At 39.4% G+C, this 24,537-nt stretch overlaps 7 protein-coding genes and 1 non-coding gene across 15 annotated transcripts; 3 read left to right on the plus strand and 5 right to left on the minus strand.

Moving 5' to 3' along the window:
- Positions 1–41: 41 nt before the first annotated feature.
- Positions 42–113, minus strand: Trnaq-cug. Its single transcript has one exon. It is a non-coding gene; the product is annotated as a tRNA-Gln (tRNA).
- A 299-nt stretch (positions 114–412) lies between these two features.
- On the plus strand, positions 413–2,010 carry LOC124195763 (inositol monophosphatase 1-like). The gene is made up of 7 exons (XM_046590336.1): positions 413–618; positions 691–824; positions 893–1,152; positions 1,235–1,340; positions 1,462–1,559; positions 1,620–1,673; positions 1,749–2,010. The coding sequence occupies exons 1-7, from the start codon at positions 553–555 to the stop codon at positions 1,853–1,855; spliced, it is 825 nt and encodes a 274-aa protein (XP_046446292.1). The 5' UTR covers positions 413–552; the 3' UTR covers positions 1,856–2,010.
- On the plus strand, positions 1,852–6,868 carry LOC124195688 (pickpocket protein 28-like). 3 transcript variants are annotated; one of them, XM_046590226.1, is made up of 13 exons: positions 1,852–1,944; positions 2,031–2,241; positions 2,314–2,543; positions 2,610–2,819; positions 2,905–3,108; positions 3,183–3,290; positions 3,356–3,464; positions 3,526–3,805; positions 3,867–3,926; positions 3,995–4,164; positions 5,494–5,587; positions 5,654–5,865; positions 5,946–6,868. In XM_046590226.1, the coding sequence occupies exons 2-13, from the start codon at positions 2,188–2,190 to the stop codon at positions 5,988–5,990; spliced, it is 1,776 nt and encodes a 591-aa protein (XP_046446182.1). In that variant the 5' UTR covers positions 1,852–1,944; positions 2,031–2,187; the 3' UTR covers positions 5,991–6,868. The 3 variants fall into 3 exon arrangements, with proteins under 3 accessions (XP_046446182.1, XP_046446193.1, XP_046446200.1); XM_046590237.1 differs by lacking the exon at positions 1,852–1,944 and having other exon boundaries at positions 2,030–2,241; positions 3,995–4,166; positions 5,496–5,587; XM_046590244.1 differs by lacking the exon at positions 1,852–1,944 and having other exon boundaries at positions 2,149–2,241; positions 2,318–2,543.
- On the minus strand, positions 6,398–8,237 carry LOC124195711 (beta-1,3-glucan-binding protein-like). Of its 2 annotated transcripts, none has more exons than XM_046590269.1 (7): positions 7,904–8,237; positions 7,707–7,841; positions 7,519–7,646; positions 7,270–7,456; positions 6,998–7,205; positions 6,782–6,918; positions 6,398–6,697 (listed from the first exon to the last, which is right to left on the minus strand). In XM_046590269.1, the coding sequence occupies exons 1-7, from the start codon at positions 8,086–8,088 to the stop codon at positions 6,610–6,612; spliced, it is 1,068 nt and encodes a 355-aa protein (XP_046446225.1). In that variant the 5' UTR covers positions 8,089–8,237; the 3' UTR covers positions 6,398–6,609. The 2 variants fall into 2 exon arrangements, with proteins under 2 accessions (XP_046446225.1, XP_046446217.1); XM_046590261.1 differs by having other exon boundaries at positions 6,773–6,918.
- Positions 8,238–8,328: 91 nt separating this feature from the next.
- Positions 8,329–9,815, minus strand: LOC124195750 (probable 1,4-beta-D-glucan cellobiohydrolase B). The gene is made up of 4 exons (XM_046590321.1): positions 9,531–9,815; positions 9,329–9,447; positions 8,781–9,252; positions 8,329–8,695 (listed from the first exon to the last, which is right to left on the minus strand). Exons 1-4 carry the CDS (start codon positions 9,708–9,710, stop codon positions 8,408–8,410), a joined length of 1,059 nt encoding a protein of 352 aa, XP_046446277.1. The 5' UTR covers positions 9,711–9,815; the 3' UTR covers positions 8,329–8,407.
- Positions 9,816–10,382: 567 nt separating this feature from the next.
- LOC124195733 (probable 1,4-beta-D-glucan cellobiohydrolase B) lies at positions 10,383–16,595 on the minus strand. Of its 3 annotated transcripts, none has more exons than XM_046590300.1 (4): positions 16,326–16,575; positions 11,385–11,503; positions 10,836–11,307; positions 10,383–10,750 (listed from the first exon to the last, which is right to left on the minus strand). In XM_046590300.1, exons 1-4 carry the CDS (start codon positions 16,503–16,505, stop codon positions 10,463–10,465), a joined length of 1,059 nt encoding a protein of 352 aa, XP_046446256.1. In that variant the 5' UTR covers positions 16,506–16,575; the 3' UTR covers positions 10,383–10,462. The 3 variants fall into 3 exon arrangements, with proteins under 3 accessions (XP_046446256.1, XP_046446247.1, XP_046446265.1); XM_046590291.1 differs by lacking the exon at positions 16,326–16,575 and adding an exon at positions 11,590–11,832; XM_046590309.1 differs by lacking the exons at positions 10,383–10,750; positions 10,836–11,307; positions 11,385–11,503 and adding exons at positions 15,124–15,491; positions 15,575–16,046; positions 16,123–16,241 and having other exon boundaries at positions 16,326–16,595.
- LOC124195725 (probable endo-beta-1,4-glucanase celB) lies at positions 13,083–14,528 on the minus strand. Its single transcript, XM_046590281.1, has 4 exons — positions 14,290–14,528; positions 14,096–14,214; positions 13,546–14,017; positions 13,083–13,462 (listed from the first exon to the last, which is right to left on the minus strand). The coding sequence occupies exons 1-4, from the start codon at positions 14,467–14,469 to the stop codon at positions 13,172–13,174; spliced, it is 1,062 nt and encodes a 353-aa protein (XP_046446237.1). The 5' UTR covers positions 14,470–14,528; the 3' UTR covers positions 13,083–13,171.
- Positions 16,596–17,151: 556 nt separating the features above from the next.
- On the plus strand, positions 17,152–23,071 carry LOC124195643 (ATP-dependent RNA helicase DEAH12, chloroplastic-like). 3 transcript variants are annotated; one of them, XM_046590161.1, is made up of 16 exons: positions 17,152–17,279; positions 17,369–17,560; positions 17,655–17,785; positions 17,961–18,148; positions 18,210–18,536; positions 18,599–18,798; positions 18,860–19,214; positions 19,276–19,542; positions 19,613–19,783; positions 19,865–20,066; positions 20,131–20,325; positions 20,390–20,679; positions 20,755–21,065; positions 21,133–21,463; positions 21,529–22,861; positions 22,937–23,071. In XM_046590161.1, the coding sequence occupies exons 2-15, from the start codon at positions 17,418–17,420 to the stop codon at positions 22,750–22,752; spliced, it is 4,335 nt and encodes a 1,444-aa protein (XP_046446117.1). In that variant the 5' UTR covers positions 17,152–17,279; positions 17,369–17,417; the 3' UTR covers positions 22,753–22,861; positions 22,937–23,071. The 3 variants fall into 3 exon arrangements, with proteins under 3 accessions (XP_046446117.1, XP_046446125.1, XP_046446108.1); XM_046590169.1 differs by having other exon boundaries at positions 17,154–17,560; positions 20,399–20,679; XM_046590152.1 differs by having other exon boundaries at positions 17,155–17,560.
- The last annotated feature ends 1,466 nt before the right edge of the window (positions 23,072–24,537 follow it).

Here is a 24,537-nt window from a genome sequence, read left to right on the forward strand (position 1 = left end):
AACGACCAGCACGAGATATTCCAAGAAAGATAAAAAAAATAAGGTCCCACCGAGGGTTGAACTCGGATTGCCAGATTCAGAGTCTGGAGTGCTAACCATTACACCATGGAACCTTGGGCAAATTCTTCACTACTTTGAAAAAATCAAAAAAGCAATTGAACAGAGATACATTTATTCAAATTTTAAAATAAATTAAACATTACATTTAATGAATTTAGAATTAATTGGCAATTGTCTTGCCCAAACTGAAATTGAACGAGACTGCATCTATCCTTAAATCGCTGTGATCCATGAAAACCCGGACCCAAACCCGTTGTAAATAGGGAAAACCCGAAATACGGGGAACCGTCAAGGAAATTTTTTTCGGTCGGGCCGACCCGAACGGTGGCGTTATCTAGTAGTCAGTTAGACAGTTGGGCTCAAACGAAGGTCTAGGGGTAAACGAAGGTGTCAACAACAACAACTATCCAGAACACAGACGAACACAGGACGAACATAAAATATAATCAATTAATCATACCTGTCAAGAAATCCAATCGTCTAATTTTCACCATGACCGAATTCGATGTTGAAGAAGTCTTTACCGTCGCATTGAAAGCAGTGAAAGATGCAGGAGAAGTATATGATTCTAGTCAACATGTTATTATGATATCATATCTAATTTTATCTTTTTGTGTCGTCATCAATTAGATTATCAAAGAAGCATTCTACAAGAAGAAAGCTGTGCTCACTAAATCATGTGCTGTCGATCTCGTAACCGCAACTGATCAGGCGGTGGAGAAAATGTTGATTGGTAGAATCAAAGAAAATTTCCCTAACCACATGTAATGATTTCATTGTTTGCTGCGGTGGTGTTTCAACTAGTGATAACATTCAAATCTGTGGTTTCCAGGTTTATAGGAGAGGAATCAGTGGCAGCAGGAGAAAAGTGTGACCTGACGGATGAACCCACCTGGATTGTTGACCCAATTGATGGAACAATGAACTTTGTACACTCATTTCCTCATTCCTGCATATCACTAGCAGTGCTGTACCATAAAGATATCCACATTGGCATAATCTACAATCCAATTTTAGACCAAATGTTCACTGCCAAACTTGGTCAAGGAGCTTTTTTAAATGATAAACCCATTCAGGCCTCTGAAGAAACAGGTATCAAAGGAAAGGGAAACTCTCCTCTACTTTCACATTTGAATTTTCTTTCAGATTGATGTATTTTTTTTTTCTCCCAAAGAATTGGGAAAATCTCTTGTCATTGCCGAGTATGGTTGCGGTTGGGATATCCAAACAATGGAAAGTGTACTTAAAAATATAACAGCGCTTATGAACAAAGTTCATGGGTAATAATTTATGATACCATACTTTGTTAAATAGCTGTGCAAAGAATTTTGAGGATGAAAAATTTTCTCCTTTCGGAGCCGTAAGACATCGAATTCAGCTGAAATCTGATTTAATTGGCAGGCTTAGAGCTATGGGAAGTGCTGCATTGAACATGGCCTCGGTCGCTTCGGGTGGAGCAGACTGCTACTTTCAATACGGGAGCCACGTGTGGGATATAGGTAAAATTATCTCCTCATTTTTGAAACAGCAAATTTATAAATGTGCTTAATTTATTTCAGCCGCTGGAACGTTAATTGTAAGGGAAGCTGGAGGTATTTGTATCGACACGGAAGGTACTTCATAATAATTCTCCGTTTCCGATTACAAATGATTCTATAATTTTTTTTTATTTTTTTTATTTAATAAAGGAGGACCATTGGATCTGATGTCTCGGCGGATGATTTGTGCGTCATCTGAAAAACTGGCCCTTCAAATCATTCCTCTTCTTACGCCATTGATATTAGAAAGAGACTAACGTCGACTAACACAAAATTATGTTCTTATCTGGCTTAATTTCATTTGAAAGTTTTGTGGTGATCTCAAATGTGTCTGCTTAGCTATCAGGTAATTTGCACTTTTGCAGATATATTAAAATGTTAAGATTCAGCGGTATTAAATATTTTCTTATTTGAATGTCTGGTCCTCTGAAGTTTCCTCAGTCCAACAGCAACTGTTCAACCAAATAATGCCATGACGTTGTATAGCAGAACCATGGTTATTTGGCTTCGAATCATGAAACTTCAATGCTGAGTTAGGGCTAGGAAAACTGTCCCGATAAATTTATAAAAACAGACTTGTCGTCTTGCCATGTATGATGGACTTGAGTGTTTGACTGTAAACAAGAAAAGTCCACATAATCATGTGAGTGCTTCGCATTTTTGTGAACTTATATATTCTAACAGCTATTGTTGTTCTCATTGTCTATATATTTAGTTGGTCTCCAGTCGACGACATGTTCGAATATTGTTCAGATACAGAGGAGCAATGAAGAGAAACAGATCTATATCTCAAATGCGAGAGTCACAAGGCGCAATGTACGCTAACAGCCGCAATAGGAGTTTGAATCAGAAGGAAATGGCTGAAATTACGGATGCGTTTTTGCGTAACACTTCCATCCATGGAATGCGATACATAGGACAGCGAAATAGGCCCATTTTCGAAAGGTAATTGCGCTTTTTTTGTATTTTCTTTTTTTTTTTTATAAAACTCGTTTTGTATTTCTAAAAAAGAATATTTTGGATGTTGCTTGTCGTCGTGGGTTGTGTCATTTCGGTGTATGGATGTTACCTAGAATGGATTAAATGGAGCGATTCTTCCATTTTGATCACTCGTGATCCGTCAGTTACAACCCACGACCCAATAAACTTTCCCGTCATGACTATCTGCAGTACAAACAAGATTTCTTCGAGCAAATTGGAGGCCGTAATCAACGAACCAAAGTTGTTATTTTTATTTAACATTGTCGCAGGTTCAATAATGGCAAACGAAGATGAATGGGCTGCTTTTCGAAATTTGTTTTTATAGATATAGCTGGATGAATTATTCTTCCATGGTCATGGCTATACGTTACTTGACAAAATTTGACGGTCTGGTAAGCAACACTGAAGACGACAACTTTCAGCATTTGCTTCATGAGCTAAACGAACGCAACATTGACATAGAAGATTTGGTGGAAGTCATCCATCAGGTGCACCCTAGATGCAGTGATATGATTGTCGATTGTCAGTGGTTAGTAAAAGATTTGTGTAGCTCTTACTACACGTTTCGGAACTTATTTCTCATTCTGCTATTGTTAACAACAGGAAATCAAGTGTTGTTTCCTGTGGTCGCCTCTTATCACTTCGGATGACTGATGATGGTTTTTGTTGCTCGATTGACGTGGGTGTCTTCGACAGAGACGATGAAAATGGGTATGTTAAATGTCAATGAATAAAATTATTCGTTTGTATTTTTATTTTAAAAATTCGAATATTAGAACCACCGGCACCGTATACGACTACGGAGTTCATTCCGCCTTTCGAATCATCCTTGATCCTAACGTTAATGACAATGTTCTGAGCACCATTAGCATTGACGGTTTCAAAGTAACTCCCCTCCCCCTTTTATTTTTGCCAAGAGTTGAATAATGTGATTTTATTTAAACAGATTTTATTGCACAACAAAGACGAATTTCCTGACGTGATTGAGCGCGGGTTCATTGTCGGATCGGGATATGAGAATTACGTGGCTCTTAACAGCTATTCAGTGAGTTATACACCTGTCATCCCATCTGTTTCGTTCGAAAAGCGCCAATGCTACGTCGAGGGTGAAGGGAAGCTGAAATATAATTTGAGTGGCCTCATTTACACCCGTTCTAGTTGCCTTTTCGAGTGTCGCACCGAAAAAATTCTGGAAGAATGTCAGTGTTTACCTTACTTTATTAAAGGTGTTCAATTAGAAATGTATTTTTCTTTGCTATCACTTTAACATGATTTATTTTGTTCTAGTGAACGTCTCCGTCCCTAGTTGCCGACTACAATCTTATCCTTGTGTCGTCAAATTTTATGGTTTCGCATTATTTGTTTTATCCGACGATTGAGAATTTATTTAACATTCATTCTTTCTGTCCATATAGTTCGATCCGTTTTTATGGCATCGATTGCTAATAACTGCAGATGCCCTGCCACCTGCAAGGATCAGTGGTTCACGACCCAGATTTCCTCAGCTCCGTTATCTCTTTCGGGGTTTTCCTCTTCGAGAACTTTTCAACGCATATCCAGGAGAAAGAATGTGGACGCCAATTATAGTGTGAGACCTTTTTCTCACAGGGAAGCTGCAGTCTTTCGTTCGATGGTATATTCCCGTACAACGTCAACATAATTTAAACAACAGTCGATACATGCCTCAAAAGGTTGGAGGCATACACACAGCCGTAGCCGTATAGCCAGCGTCAAGCACAAGAAAGACACAAATACGACAAGTTAAAAACGGGGATCGAGCAGGCCAGTAGCAGGTCGAATTAACGGCCTGACACTTGACTCGCGAAAGGGTGAATCAACACTAGACTGGGTGAACAGCCCAGCGTTGACCAAAGAAAGAACAGCAATCGATGGGGTTTTATACGACAAACAAGGTCAACGCGATCACCAACGCAAGGTGAACGTAATGAAAGGATGGAAAGGAAAATGACTTGTTTCCAGAAAGAGGGGGAGGATATTTTTCCAAGAAAGAGTAAGCAAGTGCATTCCTTACATGCCTCGGGGACATGGGAGATTGCGTCCCGCAATCTAGCAAAATAAGACAATGACTGAAATTGGAACAGCATGAGAAATGTTAAAACTGACGGAAACATCGATAAGCGTTCCAGCGAACGTAACTGTGCGACTGACCGGGCGCCTTGTGGCCGGTGTAACAGTCGAAATAAAAATAACAAGTGATAGCGAGTAGAATGTCAGTGGTAGCAGATCTTGTAGAGCAGTATGTGTCTTGTTCTTGTAGTGGCTCGATATTTTGAAAGTAAGGTAAATGCAAGCCCAGCAATCAGTTCTGGTCGATAAAACGTGGGTTGGATCGATGGTGATGATCATCCGACTTCTTGACACCAATATGTGAGACCTTTTTCTCACAGGGAAGCTGCAGTCTTTCGTTCGATGGTATATTCCCGTACAACGTCAACATAATTTAAACAACAGTCGATACATGCCTCAAAAGGTTGGAGGCATACACACAGCCGTAGCCGTATAGCCAGCGTCAAGCACAAGAAAGACACAAATACGACAAGTTAAAAACGGGGATCGAGCAGGCCAGTAGCAGGTCGAATTAACGGCCTGACACTTGACTCGCGAAAGGGTGAATCAACACTAGACTGGGTGAACAGCCCAGCGTTGACTAAAGAAAGAACAGCAATCGATGGGGTTTTATACGACAAACAAGGTCAACGCGATCACCAACGCAAGGTGAACGTAATGAAAGGATGGAAAGGAAAATGACTTGTTTCCAGAAAGAGGGGGAGGATATTTTTCCAAGAAAGAGTAAGCAAGTGCATTCCTTACAATAGGTAATACTTTAATAAATATGTCCTTGTCTTTTCTACGTTTATTTCTACAACTACGTGCAATTAATATTCGCCATCGCAGCGTGAAGCTGATTGGACTTCGAATCTTTTTTAAATACAACGCTGGTGACAGTTTTTCTATGGATGTCCCGTTCGGCAACAAAGAACTGATAGGTATTAAACATGACAAGATTCACATTTAAGTAATGAAATATCTTATGTAATATCTATGCATGAAAGCTTCAATTGGTGGAATATTGGGTCTCGGATTAGGTTTCAGCATGATTAGCGCCATCGAGTTATGTTATTTCTTGTGCTGCGGATGGTGTTTCCGCAAAAGAAGGAGAATGTCGGAATCAACTGACAACTGGGTGTTGCTGGGCGACGTTCAATTTCCCATCAAACATAAGCGTTCGCATCAGCCTAAAAAAATTCCCGATATTCCTGTCAAGGTAAATTCTGTTCTCAAATATGAATTTCTATCCATCCGTATCCATCTCATATTTCTATAATTGGATATCGCTTGTAACAGAGAAGAACCATCGTCAATGCTCGGGTCAATACTATCTCCGATTGATTCAATGACACTTACAAGGGCCTCCATCAGTATTATTAAATTCTAAAGAGGTCAGTATGTAATCCTAGTTTTAATGTGTAATATTGAATAATACATTAGACAATACGCCACAGTTATTCCTCGTTTTTATGGCGATGTTGGCTTGATAACGATGTGGGGGTGCTAAAAAAATAATGCGTTACTTGACATTATTATTTGGTTGCGATCCTGATGTATTCTTACTTGTGTCTGATGCCTGCTGATAAACTTGGCAAGAATATCTGTGGCTGAAGTCCCTACGTGACAAAACCGTCAACACATTTACAGCGGCTAAAACCACTTCAAGGCGCAACTTTCCCTTTATATCGTGTTCTCATTTGTCTTATGTTATAAATTCTTGCTTAGTGACGTCGAGGAAAAGTGTTACGCAATAGTTCGAATGAGTTTATTCTTTGTACGACATTCTTAATTCTCTCAATTCTCATTTCATGTTTCTTACGATTGGGATATTTTGTGCAATACATCCGCTATCATATCGAAATAGGTAGTCGGTCATACTGACATATACCGTATACTGTACATGGTAACATGTAGGCCTAAATACATGACATATACAAGTCATGAAAAGGTAGAAGAATCGTTATCCCATTGTTGGATGGGCGTAAACGCGAATATAATCAATTTGAAGGGCGGAATCATCAACGGAACACTGAGACCAAGTAGGGTACCTAAAAGGGCAGAAAGGCAAACACTATCAGTAATCATAAGAATTATCATAGAACTTTTAAATTATTATTGTTAACGATATCAACCACTGATCCTTCTTCTCCCAAAAAGAACCCATGGAGGCGTCTGGCGAAGAATTGTTCCATGGTTTTGGGTACGGATAATTCTCGCAACTGTCGGGGAAAAAATCACCACCCACGGCAACATTGATTGCGATGAAAAACTACAAATAGATAATCGACGACGAATCAATGTTTTTGTTAGTTTCAGAATTACAGTAGTTTCTTGATATAAATTGTTACTTCTCGGTCAAACGGAGCCATTGAAGTGCCATTGATCCAAGGATTATCAACTGTGTCATTAAACCGGGATAGTTCCCAAAATCCTTCTATAGGTGGCTCCAAAGAGCCCACCATCTGATCATCGACAAAATAATGCATGCTACTGGGATTCCATTCAAATCGATAGGTCCGGAAATCGGAGGAGAAACTATCATTACCTTGCGCCTCCCTTCAATTAAGTATAGTTCAATAAAATATTATATGATGCCGTGTTTTCGCAACAGGTTCGTTACTTTGTCCACGTTATCGATTTGATGTGGTCTTCGTTTAGTCCCCATTCCAGTGACGATTCCATCACGTTATTTCCAGCTGATTGTCCGTTACACGTAAATGCATTATTTCCTCTGACGGACACCAAGCCGATATAGCCGGATCGTGGCCATTCGCCGTAGACATTATTTTTCGGCATCAGGGATATTTCTGTTTGAAAAATAAAAATAAATCAACAAATTATTCGGAACGATTTGGGATTGAATTAAAACCTGGCCAGAGCCAATCGCCCCGTGGCATCTTTGCTCGAATCTCGACAGTCCCGTAAGTGAAAGTAAATGTTGATTTTGTCACTAGTGCTGCTGACTGAATAGGATTTGCTATGTCATGATTTGCTTTGCTGCGTTAGATAAAATATGTCAGCAAACTATAAATAAAAGTCAATATAACGTGCACGTACAGTACACATCCACCGTCCACGGCCAGATTACATCCTTCTCTTTTCAAGTTGTACTTGCCGTTATGTAAAAACTTTTCTCCGAAACGCTCAGTCGTCAATGTTGGTTTAATGAATAGTTTTCCATCCTTGATAAAACTAAATGAAGTACCGTAAATTAATGAAACACTCAAAAAAGATATTGCGTGATTTTATTTCACCTGTTTTCTGGTCGACGGGTGTAGTACTGAAACTGATTCTCGTTCATTCGGTAAGACGTAACGACATTGTCCCACCTTTCCATAGAATCGAATTCCTCACTTAACAGAAGTCTCCGTTCGGCAGACGATGGACGGGCAAAACCGACTAACACAATTTGCGCAATCAGCGCAATTGCGACAGTCATGTTTGAACAAGAAATACTGTGGTGTTGGGTAAGAATGAAACTGGCGTGTTGTTGGGGAAAATATGTCTATCGTCCCAGTTTCTCGACTTGCAATCATTAACGCTCGCTGACGTGCGTCTTTGAACATGTATGTTTTATTTCAAGCATTGCAATCACGTGCTGCTGTCGGTCACATGACTAGGATCGTCAAACGAACTTGACGAAAATTTCACCAGATAAATCTTGATTTTTTCTCCAAACTTAGATGCATGATTAAAATATATTTCAAAAGAAGATAGCAACAGGTGGGTACAGTTTAGTTGCCATCATTTTAAGCTCATTAAGCAGTAGAGCCAATCGGGCCGAATCTAACGTTCGAATATGTTACGGTAGAATTGGGATTATTTGGTTCAACCGGACAAGGTCCATAGGGTTCTTGGTCAAGCCACCCCATATAAGTATCATCTGAATCTCCCCAAAGGCTAAAATTTAACACCACTCCTTTCTTCATGCCCGGAGTCGCTCCATCAGTGATTCCGTGAAAATAGTCTTCGTATCCTGGCGGGAATGTTGGAATGTAATGATAATCACAAAATTCATCCGAAAGGGTTGAAAAACCTCCCTCAACCTTGAAATAAAAATTGCGTGGCAATGACAACACAACTGTTAATGTTTCGTAACGAAACGGATTCAACCTGTATTAATTATAATACCTCAGGTGTGAAAATCATTTGGCCGTTTTGGACGTAAAGCTGTTGGACTTCCTTTAGATCACCCGTGTCCATTCCGTCGGTTGTAATGAATCGAGTGATGATTGTAAATGGTTTAGTCGTGTCTACTGCATAATTTGACCCACGACCGTAAAAGTCTTTGTGTCCCAGCGGATAAGCATTGAGTCCGCATCCATAAGCACTGCATTTTCCGGCAGTGGCGTTACACGGATGAGCCGTAAACATGGTGGCCAGACTATTTGCTTCTATAATGTCCATTTCAAAGCAATTTGGAGGATCGTCCTGCCCATCACAAAATCCAGTTCCGTAAATAGCTCCAGCGTATCCGAATTCCGCATGACCTCCGTCCGCTGGCATACCGGCAAAAACTAAGGCTGCGTTCCTGCCACAACCGACTGTCGACATATCCACGTCAAAGGTGATCTCCCGATTCAGAGGGTAAAAGATTTTATATCTAACAAAAGAAAGTACAAAATTATTTAGTATGAATATTAAAGAATTGTACTAAATTCCATTGCTATGAGATTTACTGGTCTCCACTCCCCATAAAGAGCCTGGCGCCGCCCCTTTGGTAGTGCGCGAACGTCATTTCATCACCATTCGTAATGGTAACATGGAGTTGTTTTTCATAAATTTCTAAGGGAGCTGTCTGAATAAATTATATTTCAAATTTTTTATATTTTATAAAAAAACATTTTCTAAATTATATAGGGAGGGGGAACGTTGTTTTACCTCGTTACATGTTACTTGATCTTCGCAGACATAGAAGTAATCTGCTATTAGACGTGTTTGTTCGGGCTGACAATTTCCCGGACTGGTGCAAATGTAAAGTGTAAAATCCAATCCTTGCGGAGTAACTGGCACTGCAATAGCCACCATCAAACAGGTGATCAAAGATTTTATATGCAACATTTTTGGAATAAAGATGGCAACGAATTGATGTCTTTAACTTCTCTAATTAGTCTTTTTAACACTAATGAGAAAGCTTTAATAGCATTCTTTCCTTATTTTAGTTACCCCACAACTATAACTCTAGCGATAAGACACCATAGATAAGCATTATCAGCCTATTAAACGCGCGTTCAATGTTTGATGAACGTGTTATTAACACACCATGTTTACGAAATCGTTTATCTAATAAAAAAGATTATGTTTTGACTGTGTACATTAAAATTATTTTCAGTTTCTTTATCAACCGAAATAAAATCGGAGTTGGGACAATCTGGGGCATTTACCTTCCATTTTTTTAGAGCTCTATTGTTGAGAGTAATGAAAATTATGGAATTGTGTTTTTTCCTATTATTACAGAACTAAAAACTTCTTAAAAAAGTTAAGAGAGAATAATTCTTGCCTATTAGTGACGACAAGGAAAACTAGGCAAAAATTTGTTTGTACAACATAGGCTAATTAATTCTCGGCAGTGGAGATATGTAGTCGGTCTTGTACTGACATAACGTGTGTAGGCTTAAATTGTATACATGGTAACATGTAAATACTTGGAATTGTCGAAATTTTTTTTCCATCAGATGAATATTAATTTTTTCTACAAAGGGATGTTTTTGTCATTCAGACATTCATCTCTCATTTACTTGCATGATTAAAATATATTTCCAAGGAAGATAGCCACAGCTGGGTACAGTTTCGTTTGAATCATTTGAAGCTCATTAAGCAGTAGAGCCAATCGGACCGAATCTAACGTTCGAAAAAGTTACGGTAGAATTGGGATTATTTGGTTCAACCGGACAAGGTCCGTAGGGTTCTTGGTCAAGCCACCCCATATAAGTATCATCTGCATCCCCCCAAAGACCAAAAATTAATACAACTCCTTTCTTCATGCCGGGAGTCACTCCATCAGTGATTCCGTGAAAATAGTCTTCGTATCCTGGCGGGAATGTTGGAATGTAATGATAATCACAAAATTCATCCGAAAGGGTTGAAAAACCTCCCTCAACCTTGAAATAAAAATTGCGTGGCAATGACAACACAATTGTTAATGTTTCGTAACGAAACGGATTCAACCTGTATTAATTATAATACCTCAGGTGTGAAAATCATTTGGCCGTTTTGAACGTAAAGCTGTTGGACTTCCTTTAGATCACCCGTGTCCATTCCGTCGGTTGTAATGAATCGAGTGATAATTGTAAATGGTTTAGTCGTGTCTACTGCATAATTCGACCCACGACCGTAAAAGTCTTTGTACCCCAGCGGATAAGCATTGAGTCCGCATCCGTAAGCACTGCATTTTCCGGCAGTGGCGTTACACGGATGAGCCGTAAACATGGTGGCCAGACCATTTGCTTCTATAATGTCCATTTCAAGGCAATTTGGAGGATCGTCCTGCCCACCACAAATACCAGTTCCGTACATAGCTCCAGCGTATCCGAATTCCGCATGACCTCCATCCGCTGACATTGCATGGAAACCTGCGGCCGCGTTCCTGCCACAACCGACTGTCGACATATCCACGTCAAAGGTGATCTCCCGATTCAGAGGGTAAAACATTTTATATCTAATAGAATAAATTACAATATTCTAATACGTGAATATCAAACAAGTTTTTTTGAATTGCATTGCTATGAGATTTACTGGTCTCCGCTCGCCATAAAGAGCTTGGAGGAGCCCCTTTGGTAGTGCGCGAACGTCATTTCATCACCATTCGTAATGGTAACATGGACTTGTTCTTCATACATTTCTAACGGGACTGTCTAAATAAATGTTTGCCAATTTTTTTATATTTTATATAGAAAAATTTTCTAAATTATATAGGGAGGAGGAATGTTACATACCATACCTCGTTACATGTTACTTGATCTTCGCAGACATAGAAGTAATCTGTTATTAGGCGTGTTTGTTCGGGCTGACAATTTCCCGGACTGGTGCAAATGTAAAGCGTAAAATCCAATCCTTGCGGAGTAACTGGCACTGCAATAGCCACCATCAAACAGGTGATCAAAGATTTTATATGCAACATTTTTGGAATAACGGTTGCAACGAATTGACGTCTTTAACGTCTCTAATTAGTCTGTTCAACACTCATTATTTTGTTTATCATACTCTAAAACTCTAGTGATAAGAAACCATATAGATAAGCAATTATTAGGCTATTAACAAACTCGCGTTTAATGTTTGTTGGACTTGATAATCAACAAGCCATGTTTACGAAATCGTATATCTTATAAAAATGATTATTTTGTATGACAATTATAGTACTAGTGCCATTATTCGTCCCTCCACCCAGCTATTAAGCATCACCCAACCTTGTAACCCAGTTATGTTATCAATTCACCCGCTATCACCCTTGACTACATATTTCAGCCCTTTTTTAGTTTTTTTTTTAACAGTCTTTTTGGCCAGCGTTTGCTGCATTCTAACGGACGGTCATTCAAATGACCATACAGGCTCTACGGATCAGTGTCCTATGTCTTCGCTCTATACGCTCTACGGGTCAGGTCACTATTCTATGTCCAGCTGGTGAGAGTGTCCAGCATGTCCAGCATGTCATTGTCTCAGTATCCATGTCTTTATGGCTGTTTAAATGTATGCCGTTTCTGCTGCCTTTGGTAGATGGCAGCAGAAACTGGCCAAGAGAATGTAAAAAGGGCTGAAATATAGTCAGGGTGATTGCGGAGGGACTGATACTCGGACCATGGTCGCACTGATAGCATGGATGCAAGGTTGGTCGTTGGGTGATGCTTAATAGGTGGGGAAACACCGAGACAATTAATGGTACTAAGTACTTATGCCACATAGTTTTGACTGCGTACATTATTTATTTTCAATTTCTTTATTAATCGAAATGAAATGGGACTTGGGGCAATCTGGGGCATTTGTACTTTCAATTTGTTAGAGCTCTTTTAGCTCTATAATATGAAACTAAAAAAAAATATGTAATGGTGTTTTTTTTTTCCCTATTATTACAGACCTTAAATACTTCTCAAAAGTTTAGAGAGAACCATTCTTGCATAATATAGTGACGACGAGGAACACTAAAAAAGCAAAAAAAAAAAATTGTAAGACATTTCACATTATTAATTCTCTGCATTTCGTTTTTCTTACGATAACTATTTTTGTGCAATACGTTCGATTTTCTGATATCGTGTCGATAGGTAGATCACGATGGGTAGATAGTCGGTTATATACTGACATATACCGTATATGTCTTGGTATATGTTGTATAGGCCTAAACATGGTCGTAAATACTTTGAATAGTCGAAAATTTTAAACAGATGAATCTTGATTTTTTCTACAAAGAGATGTTTTTATCATTAAAACATTCTCTCTCAGTTAGTTGCATTGTTAAAGTATATTTAGAAGTAAGAAAGCCACTGTTGGGCAGCTGTCGGGAATACAGTTTCGTTTGAATCATTTGAAGCTCATAAAGCAGTAGAGCCAATCGGACCGAATCTAACGTTAGAAAAAGATACGGTGGAATTGGGATTATTTGGTTCAACCGGACATGGTCCATAGGGTTCTTGGTCAAGCCACCCCATATAAGTATCATCTGCATCCCCCCAAAGACCAAAAATTAATACAACTCCTTTCTTCATGCCCGGAGTCACTCCATCAGTGATTCCATGGAAATAGTCTTCGTATCCTGGCGGGAATGTTGGAATGTAATGATAATCACAAAATTCATCCGAAAGGGTTGAAAAACCTCCCTCAACCTTGAAATAAAAATTGCGTGGCAATGACAACACAACTCTTAATGTTTGGTAACGAAATGGATTCAAACTGCCATTATTAATACCTCAGGTGTGAAAATCATTTGGCCGTTTTGAACGTAAAGCCGTTGGATTTCCTTTAGATCACCCGTGTCCATTCCGTCGGTTGTAATGAATCTAGTGATGATTGTAAATGGTTTAGTCGTGTCTATTGTATAATTTGACCCACGACCGTAAAAGTCCTTGTGTCCCATCGGATAAGCATTGAGTCCGCATCCATAGGCATTGCATTTTCCGGCAGTGGCGTTACACGGATGAGCCGTAAACATGGTGGCAAAACTATTTGCTTCCATAAGGTCTATTTCAAGGCAATTTGGAGGATCGTCCTGCCCATCACAAAATCCAGTTCCGTACATAGCTCCAGCGTATCCGAATTCCGCATGACCTCCATCCGCTGACATTGCATGGAAACCTGCGGCCGCGTTCCTGCCACAACCGAATGTCGACATTTCCACGTCAAAGGTAATCTCCCGATTCAGGGGGTAAAACATTTTATATCTAAGAAAATAAAGTATACACAATTATTTTGTATAAATGTCAAACAAAATTTCTGAATTGCATTGCTGTGAGATTTACTGGTCTTCGTTCGCCATAAAAAGCCTGGCGCCGCCCTTTTGGTAGTGCGCGAACGTCATTTCATCACCATTCGTGATAGTAACACGAAGTTCTTTTTCATAAATTTCTAGGGGGACTGTCTGAATAAATTATTACAAATTTGATATCGATAGAATTATTTTATTAGATTTTAAGGAGAGGGAACGTTCTTATACCTCGTTACATGTCATTTGATCTTCGCAGACTAATTTCCAATCTGCTATTAGACGTGTTTGTTCGGGCTGACAATTTCCCGGACTAGTGCAAATGTAAAGTGTAAAATCCAATCCTTGTGGAGTAACCGGCACAGCAATCGTCACCATAACACAGGTGATCAAAGATATTATAGACTTCATTTTTGGAATCACAACGAATTGACGTCTTCAACGTCTCTAATTAGTCTGTTCAACACTCATTATTTTGTTTATCACACACTATAACTCTAGTGATAAGAAACCATCGATAAGCATTATCAGGCTATTAACAAACTCGCGTTTAATGTTTGATGAACTTGATTTTCAATATGCCATGTTTACGAAATCGCTTATCTTATAAAAATGATGATGTTTTATGTGTTGATTGTATTTTAAAATTATTTTCAGTTTCTTTATCAACCGAAATAAAATCGGAGTTGGGACAATCTGGGGCATTTAACTTCAATGTTTTTAGAGCTCTATTGTTGAAAGTAATGAAAATTATGGAATTGTGTTTTTTCCTATTATTATCAGAACTAAAAACTTCTTAAAAAAGTTAAGAGAGAATAATTCTTGCCTATTAGTGACGACAAGGAAAACTATATAGGCAAAATGTTTGTAAAACATAGGCTAATTAATTCTCGGCAGTGGAGATAGGTATTAGTTGGTTTTATACTGACATACCGTGTAGGCCTAAATTGTATACATGTAAAAACATACATGTAAATACTTGGAATTGTCGAAAATTTTAACCAACATATGAATCTTAATTTTTTCTTCAAAGAGATGTTTTTGTCATTAAGAAATTCTCTTTCATTTACTTGCATGATTAAAATATATTTCCAAGGAAGATAGCCAGAGCTGGGTACAGTTTCGTTTGAATCATTTGAAGCTCATTAAGCAGTAGAGCCAATCGGGCCGAATCTAACGTTAGAAAAAGTTACCGTAGAATTGGGATTATTTGGTTCAACCGGACATGGTCCATAGGGTTCTTGGTCAAGCCACCCCATATAAGTATCATCTGCATCCCCCCAAAGACCAAAAATTAATACAACTCCTTTCTTCATGCCGGGAGTCACTCCATCAGTGATTCCATGGAAATAGTCTTCGTATCCTGGCGGGAATGTTGGAATGTAATGATAATCACAAAATTCATCCGAAAGGGTTGAAAAACCTCCCTCAACCTTGCAATAAAAATTCCGTGGCAATGACAACACAACTCTTAATGTTTGGTAACGAAACGAATTTAATCTGTCATTATTAATACCTCAGGTGTGAAAATCATTTGGCCGTTTTGAACGTAAAGCTGTTGGACTTCCTTTAGATCACCCGTGTCCATTCCGTCGGTTGTAATGAATCGAGTGATGATTGTAAATGGTTTAGTCGTGTCTACTGCATAATTCGACCCACGACCGTAAAAGTCTTTGTGCCCCAGCGGATAAGAATTGAGTCCGCATCCGTAAGCACTGCATTTTCCGGCAGTGGCGTTACACGGATGAGCCGTAAACATGGTGGCCAGACTATTTGCTTCTATAATGTCCATTTCAAGGCAATTTGGAGGATCGTCCTGCCCATCACAAAATCCAGTTCCGTAAATAGCTCCAGCATATCCGAATTCCGCATGACCTCCATCCGCTGGCATTGCATGGAAACCTGCGGCCGCGTTCCTGCCACAACCGACTGTCGACATATCCACGTCAAAGGTGATCTCCCGATTCAGAGGGTAAAACATTTTATATCTTATTAAAAAACGTATAATTTTTTTAAATATGAATATCAATAAAGTTTTCTGAATTCCATTGCTATGAGATTTACTGGTCTCCGCTCCCCATAAAGAGCCTGGCGCCGCCTCTTTGGTAGTGCGCGAACGTCACTTGATCACCATTGGTAATGGTAACATGGAGTTGTTTTTCATACATTTCTAAGGGGACTGTCTAAATAAATTATTGCCAATTTATTATATTTTATTATAGAATTAATTTACTAAATCATAGGCTGAAGGGAAAGCGTTCTTATACCTCGTTACATGTCACTTGATCTTCGCAGACTAAGTTCCAATCTGCTAAGAAACGTGTCTGTTCGGGCTGACAATTTCCCGGACTGGTGCAAATGTAAAGCGTGAAATCCAATCCTTGCGGAGTAACCGGCACAGCAATGGCAACCATTAAACAGATGATCAAAGATATTATATGTAACATTTTTGGAATCACGGTTGCAACGAATTGACGTCTTCAACATATATTATTAGTCTGCTAATGACAAAGAATGTTTTAGGAGCTTATTTCCTTATTTATTCATCCCATAGTTATTCTTATCACTAAATCTAGTGATAAGAAAACATTGATATGCATCAGGCTATTAACGAACTGGCATTGTTCTATGGACCTTTCGCCCTGATAATAACAAGCCATGTTTACGAAATCGCTTGTCTTATAAAAAATGACTGTTTAGACATTGTTCTTTTAATATATCAGTCTCTTTATCACTTGAAATAAAAATTAAAGTTGCGACAATCTGAGACATTTATTTTCAATTTTATTGAGCTCTCTCATCTCTGTTAGTTGAAAGTAAAAAAATAAAATGAAATTGTGTTTTTTTATTACTTCACAATTTTTTATACTCATAAGAAGTTAAAAAATTCTCCGCAGATTTGTGTTCTGCAGTCTTCGTTCGTCTTAAATCGCAAAAGTAGCTGTTCGTGACAAATTTAAGGAATGAGCTCAACGGCGACTTTACTTTACGTTCGTGAAAATCACGCTAGATGACTGTTGCTTTGGTCACAGACTCACAGTAGACAAAAGAAAAGATTTCAACATGCACGTGCTGACAGTTTAGTCTATCTTCCCCTCTTTCCCCCTTTTTAAAACACTCAAAGGCATTTGAGACATACTGGCCTTGTAATCAGACGCGCTATGGACGTCCTCGCGTTTCTCTTCGCAGTTCGCATACACTGGATTCAACGTTTGACGCTTGTAAGTAGTGCTCTGCGATATCTTTTATCTCCTAGTTCACATACGTTTCATTTTATACGTCGAGGATAATATCCGCTAGTTACGATAAGGTTGCGTCGTCATAATGGTTCAGCGAGAACTCTAGTGTCTGCCGGTACCATGGCTTCGGCTGTTGCTGATGTGAACCAACTTGTTATTCCGTGCATATTCCTAGATCAGTGTCGCTGCTCAGCAGAGGAGGAAAATCCGGCCATCACGAGTATTGTTTTGAAACATGGGAAAACGTACGAGTCAAGTCAATAGTGAGTACACCACCATTTATTTTAAAATGATGAGACCGGTGCAGCATTTACTCAGTTTTTTCAAGTGTGTTTTTTATGTTTAAAATGTTTTCAGTGCTGGAATATCTAATATTCCAACAATCATTCAAAGCACCCCAATGTCTGAAGATCAAAGGCACATTAAAAAAGATTCTGAAACAATCAACAAAAATGCTTCCATATCCATGAATAAAACACGTGGTCAAAGTAAGTTATCCACTTTTTGAATATGGAAATCTAATTTTCTAGTGCCTCTCTCTATTTAATGCTTGCATTCATTACATTAATTTGCTTCACAACATAATTTGATTGATTCATATAGAATAGTTAATGTGGGTGATTGTAAATTTGGCTTATGCCAATGTTTTGTTTCTCATTTTAGGAACAAGGCGACCGAGGAATGAAAAACATTTACGAAAAACTGCCCAACCGGCTAATAAAACGAATCCAATAGCAATTCAGACTTTAGCAGAACCAGATGTTTTAACTCAGTTCCAATTCTTAGTAACGGGATGTGAAACACGTATTTCAGAGCTAAAATCTGCCGTGGATCGGTTAAAGAAAAATCAGGTACGCGCAAAAGTTGTATTTATTTTTAAATATTGTTCATAATATAACTTAATGTTTATAGGAAAATGGGAAAAACAAAGCAAGTAAGCATCAAGAAAGTATGCCACATGTCATTATTCTCGAGTCCAAAATCGACGAGTTGGAAATGCAAAAGAATGGTGCCCAGTTTGGCTTCCAGCGAGCTTCCATGTGCGCCGATTCAGAGATCCGCAAGAAGCGCGAAATATTCCGGCTCACTACACCCCTTCCAGCTTTATCGAAGAGGCAAGATTTTGAGAATGCCGTCAATAATAATCAGTTTGTTGTTGTAATGGGTCAAACGGGATCAGGCAAGAGTACGCAATTAACGCAATATTTGGCTGATATGCCTCAGTTCGAAAGACAGTTTGTAAGTTCATTATTTATTCTTAATGATGAGCTGTATTCTAATTTTGTGACTTCTACTTGTAGGTAATTTGCACTCAACCAAGAAAAATTGCAGCTGTTACTTTGGCGCAAAGAGTTGCATTTGAATTTGCGGCAGGTAAAGAATCAACAGAGTCGAAGAAATGGGTCGGTTATCATGTGGGAGGTGAAAATCGACTTCACTTGAATAATCGCATCCAATACATGACGGAAACTGTCCTTCTAAATCAACTCACTCAAGCAGAGTAATTTTAAAAATATGCATGTATTTACTGTAGATTTTAACAAGATTTATTTTGAATCCAGGGTATCAAAAGAGGATCCATTTCAGAATTGTGCTGCAGTTATCGTAGACGAAGCTCACAGCCGGACGATCACTACGGATGTTTTACTTGGTGTCCTCAAGAGAAAAATCCATCTATGGCCCCATTTGAAAGTGATCGTCACCTCCGCAACGATTGACACAAATTTGTTCTCGGAGTACTTAGGCGGCTGTCCCGTCATTGATATCCCCGGCCGACTATTTCCTGTAGAGGTCATTTATCGCCCTTTTGACCGTGATAACGGCAAAGTCATCGAAGCTGTGGTCAAACAGGCAATCACGATTTGCAACGAACATCAGTCTGGGGATATTTTGTGTTTTTTATCAGGACAAAATGAAGTAAGAATTATAATTTTATGACAATATTGAGACTCTGAATTGTATTTCCTTATTTCATTAGGTAGAATGGGCAACGCAAAAGTTTTCAGCGTCCATCAAACCCAGCGCTTCCAGGGCGAAAAAAATTGTCGCTTACTCTTTGTACGGAAAGCAAACGCCCAAAGAACAACAATTGGTGTTCCAAAAAACGCCAGATGTGCAAAAGGTCATCTTTTCCACCGACATAGCCGAAACATCGGTCACAATCGATGGCGTGAAATTTATTGTGGACAGTGGACTGACTAAGAATCTAGTTTTTGATAGCGCTCGGAATATCACGAGCCTCAAGGTTTGGAAAATAATTCTCCTTTCTCAATTAAGCAATGCTTTGACATTTGATGACTTATAATTTCATAAAGGAAATGATGATCTCATCGGCCTCTGCTGAACAACGCAAAGGAAGGGCAGGTCGAACAGGACCAGGCATCTGTTACCGGATGTATAGCGAAGACGAATACAATTCCCTGGCAAAGTATGACAAAGCGGAAATATTCTTACGTCCTTTGAGCATCACCGTCACCTTATTGAAGGTTTATCATAAAAAATAAAAAGACGTACTAATATTTTTTAAAATTTGTTTGAATAAAACAAACGTTGTTTTCTCATATTAGGCGATGCGGGTCGATCCGATTGATTTCCATTGGCTAGAAAAGCCTGACAGTGTCGCTCTAGAGGCGGCCACTGAAGAATTAAGTTTGTTGGGAGCATTGGATCACCGACAAAATCTTACTCCGCTTGGCCATCTCATCGGTGATCTGCAGATTGATCCAGGGATCGCTCATATGATTTATTACTCCTGTTCCAAAGGACTTGGTATGTCTAGCTTGAATATGTAGCTCTCTAAAAGTTATTAATGAACATGTAATTAATTCATTAGGAAAAGCGGCTACCATTTTAGCTGGTCTCTTCTCTGTAACGAGCATGGTGTTTTGGCGTGGCGGAGATGATGAAACTCGCCAAGCTTCAGATGAAGCCAAGAAGAAGTACTTCAGTGATAGGGGAGACATATTTTCTAGTTATCAGGTCTTTACTGAATGGCTCACGCGAAAAGAAGCCGATCCTTCTCTGAAAAGTAAGATTTATATAATTCATTCTGTTTGAAATTTTTTAAATACTTACTAAACAATTTCTTATGGCTGCCAAAGCATGGTGCATGCAAAACTACATTAACAATAAAGCAATGAATATGGCTTTGTCGACTTCTCATGAAATCCAATTGCATCTCAAGAGAAGCGCTTCTCACATTTGGAAGAAAACCAATCAGGATCGGCAGGCGACTGAGGAAGAACTTCAAAAACTAATCGCCCAGGCCTTCGTTCTAAACGTTGCCTATCAAGTCAATAAAAATTACGTGGCTCTCAGAGCGGATACTATGACATATGTCCATCCTGGTTCTGTTTTCTTTCGCCATAAAGAACCACCTCAAGTAAAACATTTTTCCCATTTTTTTTTTCAAATGATAACGTCTGATCATTAAATTCCTGTGTTTTCGACTCCGTAGGTTATAATATACCAAAGTATTCTGCGAACTTCAAAGACATATGCCTTGCAAATAACGCCTATTGATATGGAATGGATTCGTCAAGAGAACGGAGCCCTTCATGCCCTTTACGAAGAGAGAGCCACTCAGGTCAATATTAAAGAAACTCGGGTCACTCCAGTGTCTCGGGGAATTCTCCGTTTTATTCTCGGCCCGGCTAATCGCAATGTGGATGAACTTAACCAAGAGCTCGACTGTCTAGTTCACAGTGATTACGATAATGACGCCCTTGTTGCTTGGTGTAAACCACACGCATGCAACTTCGTTAACAGGTAAAGTTAAAAAACTACCTCCTGTTTGATAGTAGTAGAGAAAAACTAATCATTTTTCTGGCCTCAGTGAATTATCGCGTAAAGTGGAATCCCGGAAGACAGAACTAGAAATGGAGATAAGAGAAGATCCAGTTGTTGGAGAAACGCGAATTGTCTGGGGCTGTGGTGGAGAAGCCAAACTATTGCTGTTTTATGGCAACTACGTCGGCATCAACGTACGCAACGTGCTCAATTCGTGGAACTTGTCAGATGTGGACTTAATTGTCCGTCAAAAATTAAGCCAGTCTACAAAGGATTCATTCCGGAATGTTTTCTTCTTGCCAAAAAATTCCGATCAACAGAATAAGACTGCCCGGATTGTATTTGACGATCCCTATAAAGCTGCGACAGCCCTTCAGGTAATTTGTCACTTGCTTTGTGCAAAATTCCTTATATTAATGTCGTATATTTTATTTTTGTATAGGAACTATCGGCCGGTGGCGGTGTCCGGGGTAGACTGGAATGTTCTCCTGCTCTTAGTAACCGCCCGTCAGTCTATAAAGAGTCGGAAGCTTGGTTGACCATCACTTTCGCCATCGCACCGTCACTGAACAGTTCCATCATCATGTACAATTCAATGGAAGATGCGAATCTTACGATACGTCTAGGATGTCTAGGTTTCCGCCCTTCAAAATCTAAAGCTCCCAATAACAGCTCGTCAATTTACAATCCGACAGAAGAAGGTGGATATTTCATCAAACAAGCCAATCCTTTCAATGTTAGGATGACATACGTTCTCTACGCCAATCGACTTCCTGCTATGTTTGATGAAGTAGACGTGGAAAACGAGCTCAACAGGTACGGATGTCCAAAGCCAACTTACATCAAAATTATTCGAGGAGGTGAATTGAAATTTGAACATCCTCATTACTTACCTTCAACCAAGACGGAAGAAACGGATTTAATACTTGACTACGCCAAGAATAATGAACTTTTACCGCTTTCGGATAAAGTTATGAAGACTTTTGTTCGCAAAGATCCCAAACGGAAATTGATTACCATCCGTGCCAGATATGAATCGATGGACCAAATTGAAATGATTTACATATCTAGATTGTGTGCTAGCACCCTCATTAATCAACCGGTCAGACTGAAAGCTCAAATCAAAACAAGCCTCAGACTGGAAAAGAATTTGTGGGAATTCCGACAAAAAGAAATCGAAGAATATGTGAAAAATCTGAAAACAAAAGATGTCTTCTGCAAGTTCGAAACTAGGCCAACCACTCATGTGTGGCTTCATCTAGAAGTCCCGCGGGCGGAAAACATTGATGATATTCGCAAGAAATTGGACGATTTCCTACAATTTCGATTCTACAGAAACAGTGAGTTTCAGCTGTTTTTCACTCACTACGGTCAGAAACAGCTTTCAGCTTTTGACGCCAAACCGGGATATCTTCACTTCAATGCTGCCACTAAAACGATTAGAATTTACGGCAGCGAGACGGAACGGCAAGAAATCAGCCAAAAATTGGACAATCTAGTTAAAACTCTCAAGTTACTTCGCATCGATGTTCCCCTGATTGTTCGTAAAACTAGTTTGAACGTCGTGGGAAAAAATTTGGCTAAGTATCGTAACCCCGGATTACGTGATGAGCTCCGATTGTTGTACAACCGCCTGTACGCAACCGGTACGGGAAGATGGAATTGAAAAACTGAAATACGATTTGAAAGATCACATTATTCAACCGAGAGGCGACATTGACATTGGGGATTGCGGGCTATGTTTTTCTCCGCTAGAAAATCCTACATTTCTCCAGGTAATTAGATTGTCGTAGACTATTTTATTATATTGTTTGAGTGAATAATTTCAAACTTCCGTCTTCTATTTCTAGATGTGCGCCCATAAATACTGCTCAGAATGCATTAAGCACATGCTTAACCAAGAAACAGTCCCATATCCAATTATATGTCCAGCTGAAGGATGCGGGGCCAAGGTTTGCTTAAAAGACATTCAAGCGATCGCTCCAGCTAATGTCGTAGAAAAAATCGCTGAGACTGCTATTAATGCAATACTGCTTGACCCAAAATCTAAGGACAAGTACCAATCCTGTTTCAAAACTGGATGTGAACAGTGAGTACTTTTTTTTATTTCACAATTTCACGGGAAATGTTTATTTTATTTTATTTATGATGAAAGGTACATACCAATCAAGGAGTCGAAACTTGAAGAGAAAGAGCAGAGAGTAAGCGGCGGAGACACGGTCTTTTGTGATCAATGCAATCTTCATTACTGTCGTACCTGTTGCAATACGTTGAGGAAACCCGTTGAACGCCATAGAGGAGTTACGTGTGCTGCAAACCAATTAGGTGATAACAAAGACGTTGGTTTTCACCGCCTTTACATTCTGGACGAATTGTGCAATCTACGTTGTCCTCGTTGCAGAGCGGTAATTGCAAATTATTTCTGTAGCTAGTAATAACATCTTATATCCTTATCTTCTCTCAACAGGTTTTTGTCGATTTTGTTGGCTGCTGCGCTCTGTATTGCCCATGCAAAGCGGGTTTCTGTTTCTTCTGCCTTGAGGATTGTGGCAATGATGCTCATAGTCACGTAAGAAGTTGCCCGAAGAATACCGGTCAGGGAGTATTTATAAGTGCCTCGCAGAAGAACACTGTGCACAGGGAATCGAGGAAGAGAGCCATCGTCCAGTATTTGATGAGAACGTGTTCTGATCGTGGACTACGTTCTTCAGTCCTTCACTCAATCGAAAGAGATTTAAAAGACTTGGAAATCATCATCAATCCTAGTGAAGTAGACTTGGCTGGTTTCACGCCTATAGCCGACACGTCCAAACATCGCCAATATATTTTGGAAGAAATTTGCACATTGCGATGCCCGCGCTGCCGCACAGTAAGTTACAATTGGCTTATATTATAGTGTAATCCATCTCCAATTTATCAATCATTTTGGGAAATTTTAGGCCTTTTTCGACTACGAAGGCTGCTCGGCCCTTCAGTGCTGGAATCAACAATGCAAAACCCATTTCTGTTTCTTTTGCCTCGAGGATTGCGTTGATGACCAGAGAAATCACGCTCACGTCGTCAGATGCCCGAAGAACGTCGTTCCCGGCCAACTTTACACTCCCACAGATCAAATTGAAATGGTAAACTGCAAGCGTCGCAAGGAAGGAATAGTCAAGTATTTAATGTCGCATTGCCCGGATCCTACTGAACGTCAAGCAGTCATCGACTCGGTGTCGATTAATTTGAAACACTTAAATATTGTCATCCGCCCTGAAGATTTCACGCCTCCAGCTACTCGAGTACCACTTCGTCCGTTTGAATACCCCAGGCCAGTAGATTATAGACCCGTTCCTCGAGTACCTCCTCGCCATGTTGAAATCGACAGGCCAGTTGATTATAGGCCCATTCCACAATATGTACCACAACGACCGTTGGTTCTTGAAAGACCAGTATTTCCTCCAGTGGTTCC

This window comes from Daphnia pulex, chromosome 1 (assembly GCF_021134715.1).
Source record: "Daphnia pulex isolate KAP4 chromosome 1, ASM2113471v1".
NCBI lineage: Eukaryota > Metazoa > Arthropoda > Branchiopoda > Diplostraca > Daphniidae > Daphnia > Daphnia pulex.

Coding starts and splice junctions, on each gene's coding strand:
- LOC124195643 (XM_046590161.1), top strand. CDS start 17,418: ATGGCTTCGGCTGTTGCTGATGTGAACCAACTTGTTATTCCGTGCATA. Junction 18,149..18,209: donor ATCGGTTAAAGAAAAATCAG/GTACGCGCAAAA, acceptor TAATGTTTATAG/GAAAATGGGAAAAACAAAGC. Junction 19,543..19,612: donor GGAATATCACGAGCCTCAAG/GTTTGGAAAATA, acceptor AATTTCATAAAG/GAAATGATGATCTCATCGGC.
- LOC124195733 (XM_046590300.1), bottom strand. CDS start 16,505: ATGTTACATATAATATCTTTGATCATCTGTTTAATGGTTGCCATTGCT. Junction 11,308..11,384: donor TTTATGGCGAGCGGAGACCA/GTAAATCTCATA, acceptor TTATTCTATTAG/ATATAAAATGTTTTACCCTC. Junction 10,751..10,835: donor AAATGATTTTCACACCTGAG/GTATTATAATTA, acceptor TTTTATTTCAAG/GTTGAGGGAGGTTTTTCAAC.
- LOC124195688 (XM_046590226.1), top strand. CDS start 2,188: ATGTATGATGGACTTGAGTGTTTGACTGTAAACAAGAAAAGTCCACAT. Junction 3,465..3,525: donor TTAGCATTGACGGTTTCAAA/GTAACTCCCCTC, acceptor TTATTTAAACAG/ATTTTATTGCACAACAAAGA. Junction 5,866..5,945: donor TTCCCGATATTCCTGTCAAG/GTAAATTCTGTT, acceptor CGCTTGTAACAG/AGAAGAACCATCGTCAATGC.
- LOC124195711 (XM_046590261.1), bottom strand. CDS start 8,088: ATGACTGTCGCAATTGCGCTGATTGCGCAAATTGTGTTAGTCGGTTTT. Junction 7,647..7,706: donor GTGGACGGTGGATGTGTACT/GTACGTGCACGT, acceptor TATCTAACGCAG/CAAAGCAAATCATGACATAG. Junction 7,457..7,518: donor GGGCGATTGGCTCTGGCCAG/GTTTTAATTCAA, acceptor TTTTTCAAACAG/AAATATCCCTGATGCCGAAA.
- LOC124195725 (XM_046590281.1), bottom strand. CDS start 14,469: ATGAAGTCTATAATATCTTTGATCACCTGTGTTATGGTGACGATTGCT. Junction 14,215..14,289: donor ATCAAATGACATGTAACGAG/GTATAAGAACGT, acceptor TAATTTATTCAG/ACAGTCCCCCTAGAAATTTA. Junction 13,463..13,545: donor AAATGATTTTCACACCTGAG/GTATTAATAATG, acceptor TTTTATTTCAAG/GTTGAGGGAGGTTTTTCAAC.
- LOC124195750 (XM_046590321.1), bottom strand. CDS start 9,710: ATGTTGCATATAAAATCTTTGATCACCTGTTTGATGGTGGCTATTGCA. Junction 9,448..9,530: donor ATCAAGTAACATGTAACGAG/GTAAAACAACGT, acceptor TAATTTATTCAG/ACAGCTCCCTTAGAAATTTA. Junction 9,253..9,328: donor TTTATGGGGAGTGGAGACCA/GTAAATCTCATA, acceptor TTCTTTTGTTAG/ATATAAAATCTTTTACCCTC.
- LOC124195763 (XM_046590336.1), top strand. CDS start 553: ATGACCGAATTCGATGTTGAAGAAGTCTTTACCGTCGCATTGAAAGCA. Junction 1,153..1,234: donor TCAGGCCTCTGAAGAAACAG/GTATCAAAGGAA, acceptor TTTCTCCCAAAG/AATTGGGAAAATCTCTTGTC. Junction 1,560..1,619: donor GAGCCACGTGTGGGATATAG/GTAAAATTATCT, acceptor AATTTATTTCAG/CCGCTGGAACGTTAATTGTA.